The sequence below is a fragment of the Oculina patagonica genome, chromosome 14, assembly GCF_052425735.1.
Source record: "Oculina patagonica isolate OP01 chromosome 14, crgOcupat, whole genome shotgun sequence".
Lineage (NCBI taxonomy): Eukaryota > Metazoa > Cnidaria > Anthozoa > Scleractinia > Oculinidae > Oculina > Oculina patagonica.
Genome location: NC_135771.1, coordinates 23,692,407 through 23,697,477, shown reverse-complemented (window position 1 = coordinate 23,697,477; position 5,071 = coordinate 23,692,407). Strand labels below are relative to the sequence as shown.

Sequence of the window (5,071 nt, the reverse complement as noted above, 5' to 3'; positions counted from 1 at the left end):
TGTTGTTTTGACTTCAAAAGACTGGGCCGAGATTTTTAACCGCTGACCAAACATTTGCCCGCTCAAATTTCGAAAAAGAAATATGGCGGCCAGTCCGACTTGAGTATGCTCTACAGGAAATGGATTCAAAAATGGAGAAGTTATCGATACAGATTTGTGCCTTGGATCGCTTTGAACTTAAGGAACAGGTTTGTATAAGGGTGCTCCGCTAGGAAACTCCTACTTCGTTTAAGACCAAAATGCCAGTTCTAATCAAAACTATAAGGACTTAAAATAAAAATAATAAACCGATATAAGCAGTCCCGATTCCATGTAAAGTTAAAGATCTGTCATCCATATACAACTGATATCCTGCGATATATGAAGGTTGCCAAGATTCAACTCATGTCTTGCAAATCGTAACATAAACGCAGTTTTTCTGGCTGTAAAGAGGGTGTTAAGGGGGGAGCCCTGGTGTGTGTGGGAGGGGGGTGGCGTAGATCACGTTTCAAGAAAAATAAAAATCTAGCCATTTCACGATTTATGAGGAAAATAAAAATGCCTTTCACGGATCAGGAAAAAACCCTATTTACAACCTTCTGTAAAGTGCATTTTGCTGAATAAATAATAATACAACAAATTTTCTGCTTGATCTTCAGAATATTATCTGATTTTTGCCAACTGGGCAATCAACAACAAATTGAAAGTAATAACAAAATTACTTGTCCCCCTTCATAAAAAAATTAACTCAAAAATTTCCTCACCAGTTCAACTGCATTTCCTGAAACTGAAAAACAATCTGCATAGTAGTGCAGGTCGATTTGGAATGAAATTTTGTTCGAGTACCTTTTGATTCCAGAATACCCTTGGCTAAAAAAACAAGGGGTTGGGGATGGGGGACAATTGGCTCTTTAGTCCTTACATTCTTTCAACAACAACAGGGGATCTTAACCTCTTGACCTCTTCTACTAGCCACAAAGATATGTAACATATTCATTCTTGATTTTATGTTTGCCCCTTTAACTAGAACAGTGCGAGAGGTTCGCTCCAGTGATCAAGACAAGACAGTCCCAGACTCCAAAGTTCTTCAGTCTCTTTTAACTGTCCTACATGCCCTTCATAATAATGATACACCATCTCCAAGGAACAATCAATGTTCAGGGGTCATGTACCATGCCCTTGGCTATGAAATTAAGAGACTTGATAGCTCAATACCTGGAGCAGGAAAAGGTGTGTTTGTGACCAATGGAAAGGTTCCAGCAAGGAGTCTAGTAGCTTTTTACCCAGGTATAATCAAGATGTAATTTCTTCTTAGTAATTGCCATATGTTTCTTTTAAGTTTGTTATGAGAAATTAGTAATCATCAATGAAATCAGTATCCCCTTATAAGTTATTGTAAAGAAACTGCCGTAGAGATTATGCCATGGGTCAATTTTACTCTTGATACGATTTGGTTTTTTCCTTTAATTTCTATTCATTATCATTACCATTCACCAGAGCAAAAGAAAAATACCAAATTGTACCAAGAGTAAAATTGAACCACAACATCTACACCGGTACCCCTCCCATGAATGTTTTTTTTTTTTGGTGTGGACCCCCTCCACCCCTCAGAAAATTCCAGTTTTGCTTCACACCTTCTTTAAAAGATTTTGGCTTTCAACCCCCCTCCCCCTCAGAATTTTCAGTGACCTTTCTTGCGGTTGGTATTGATATTGGTACTGCACATTATACTTTGGGAATTTTGACACCACTGAAATTTGAAATTTGACACTACAGAAACGTCATAAATATACACCACCTGTAGGCAGCTATCTCCCATATATATAGGTATATAAAAACACTTCCTAAATGGTTACCATACCTTTTTTGGTCCCATGGTGATGTCTATGTACAGGCGGTTAAACTGTATTCCTTGCTTCTCTCTAAACAAGAGAACTGCTAATTTCATTCATTATATTTTGTCAGGTACCATTTATTGGCCCTATGAACCCATCTTGATTCAATCAATTGGAAATCCATTTATATTCTGCTGTATTGATGGGATACTTCTTGATGGCAATGACAAGGGATTGTCCAAAATCATCTACAGGTAATGAGCCTTTTAAATTTAGAGAGAAATAGACAGCCTTTTAGTACTCTAGGAATGCAATGCGTGCAAAGCACTAGAGCTGTACTGTTACAGCTATTATTTATAATTGAAAGCTAAGATTACTGTCAGTAGAATTCTGAAAATACATCCTGGGATTATTATTATTTTTGTGCAACAAGGCGCGCTTATTTTCAGGGGGTGGGGGGGATTTATGACAGGGGCGGGAGCTTATTTTCAGATGAAAACCTGCTTTTCAAAATATACAAGATATCATGTGCAAAACGCTCAAAACAAGACCTACCTGTAGTCATTTAACAAGCATTACAGTTCTCTGAGCCTTATAACAATGTAAAGGACAAATTAACAAGCTCTTCATTAGAAGCCTTATTATTGGAAAGAAATATCATTTTTTAAAGCTTAAATAAAGCCCATGCACTCTCATCGACTTTGAACGTGCCCAGATTTTTCACAAGAGTCGATGAGAGTTTGATGTACTCTGACTCGTTCTTGTTTGGCCCAGATAGTCAATAAGAGTTGACGAAAACTGTTATGAGTCAGAGTCAACTCTCATCAACTCTCATCCTTGTTTGGCCCCGACTTAAATATAACCCATGGGCTTATTTTGTGGAGGCCTTATTTTCAGAAGGATTCTGGGATTTGGGCTTACTTTAGGAGGGGGTGGGGGTGGGGTCTTATTTTCAGAATTTTACAGTAACATCCAAAATGTGATATTGACAGCACAAAGGTTCTCTTTTGTCCTTTTGTCTTGCTAGGTCAAATTCCAGGCGAGATCAGATTGGTCCATATCTTCCTTGCGACACCACTTGGCTTGGAGATGAACCTCTAAACCCACTTGCTGTGGGACAGTATGTCAATAACAGGACAAAGAACGTACCCGCTAATGTAGCCTACCAAGAAGTGGACATCCCTTTCCAAAACATCACACCAAAACTGTGGAAATATCTTCCAAATGTCTGGTACAGTAGCGGCAATATTGTTGGTGAAAACGCTTTCCTAAGAACCGTTGCTCTAGTGTCAGTTCGGGAAATTTATGAAGGAGAAGAGGTGTTTTCCTCTTATTTTACAGTGTTGCGTTAAAAGACACTTAGTGAACATTTTAGGGGTATCTTATGGTCTTTGCGAGCATTTGTGAGCATGCAAGCAGAACGTTTTTCTTTGCGAGCATGAGCATTGACAAAAGTTAGCCTTGTGAGCAACGAGCAGTTTTCAAAAAGCTGCCTCCACTAAAAACCAAGCATGCGAGCACTTTTGCGAGCATTCCGAGCAAAAGCCTAATTTTGCGAGCACTGTAAAATTTTGATAGACCATTAATGACCCCTCGTTTTCACCCTAATGCAATCTCCATAAAATTACCTTGAAGTCAAGCCAGGAAACATTTAAATATGGATCACAATTGACCAAAAAGATAAATTAAACAAGTACAAGGATTGTGAAAAGTTGGGAATGTTTGGCTCGGTTACCAACGATGAACTTGAAAATCGCTAAATATTTTAAACATTTTCCATCAGCAACATATAGTTCCTCAGCACCAAATTTCTCCTTTTAACATCAATGCAAAATTGATCAGTTAGGAGGCCCTGCCAGGGTAAATTCCAACAAGCGACACGGCCCAAAAAGTAGCAACAGGACATAAAACAAATAAAATCGTGACAAACGACAACCCTTTTAAAAAAAAAATTCTGACAAGGACAAGCAAATTTTCCTTCAATTTAACAACCAACAGTGACCGGAAGTGCGATTAAACAGCAACACGGGGGATTTTTAAATTTAGACAAGCGACATGGGATCCCCCCCCCCCTGGCAGGGCCTCAGTTTGGCGATGAGAATTTGGATCGTCAACAAGGGAGTTTTGTTTTTCCTCCTTTTCCAGTGTGAGCAGTCTTAGAGAAAGGAAGGCCTGAACAGGTTAGCAGAGAAATTTCGAGCTCAACTGTTTTTTTGTTTGACTGGCAGTCCTGGGAATTTTGGCAACAAACAAAATAATTGAGAATCTTTGGCTCGCAATGCGTGCAGAGAGCTATGCAGCTGCATATGCAACCCTCCAAGTTAAGACCATTTTAGTCGCCATGGCGACTAAAATTTTTAAGCTGACGACTAAATTGGAACCAAAGTCACCAGCCTGGCATCTAAAATTGAGAAGAAGTATTGAAAGTGCGAGCTTAATTTGACAACTAAAATTTTTCACTGGCGACCAAACTTGAGGAGTTGGTGGCCAAATGGCCACTAAGGAAAAAAAATAAACTTGGAGGGTTGCAATGGTGTGAAAAGGATGGTTTGTCAGTGAAACTACTACCCCTGCTTACCGGTAATCATGATTTCAAACTGTTTCTTTTAATTTTTTTAAAAATAACTTTATTTATTAAACGTAAAAGTATACAAACTTACAACTTTTTTATAATCAAAAAAATCACTATGAAATAAATATTAATAAAATAGTATTAATGCTAATAACTTCTTTATATTATATTTAACACCCATGGGGTGATAATGATCTGTGGTAATTATTTTCATTTTAATTTACATTATACCAAAATATCAATCAACAGAAGTCTTATTATTTGAAAGATTTACGAGTGTAAAAATAATATATAAAATTTTCTTTTCCTTCTAAACTAGATATATAGCCCTACACTTTCCTTCATTTTTATCTACAAAAGACCTACATGTACAACTAGATTTAAATACTATGTATGAATGCTAAATGTTTAAAAATAAAAAAAATAAAAATGCAGTTAAAAGCTCTTTACTTAATAGTGTTATCAACAAAGAGGTCTAGTGTGACTCAAGTGGTTGACAGCAGTCTATTGGTCGAGTGTGTGTACTGCTTAGCAGTGCTTCTCGTTATCACCCTGTAAGTCCCAGGGGAGGCTATGAGCAGGTCCTATTTTTAGTTCATTGAGTGCAAGTGGAAAAATGGCCATGCAAAATCTCAGCGCCGTAACTAGCAAGAGGCAAGACAAGGCACTTGCCTCGTCTAGATTT

General features: G+C 37.8%; 1 protein-coding gene across 1 annotated transcript; it reads left to right on the top strand.

The window, feature by feature from the left end:
• The first annotated feature begins 54 nt into the window (after positions 1 to 54).
• LOC144639329 (SET domain-containing protein 9-like) lies at positions 55 to 4,673 on the top strand. Its single transcript, XM_078498649.1, has 4 exons — positions 55 to 188; positions 1,007 to 1,266; positions 1,945 to 2,068; positions 2,842 to 4,673. The coding sequence occupies exons 1-4, from the start codon at positions 106 to 108 to the stop codon at positions 3,164 to 3,166; spliced, it is 792 nt and encodes a 263-aa protein (XP_078354775.1). The 5' UTR covers positions 55 to 105; the 3' UTR covers positions 3,167 to 4,673.
• The last annotated feature ends 398 nt before the right edge of the window (positions 4,674 to 5,071 follow it).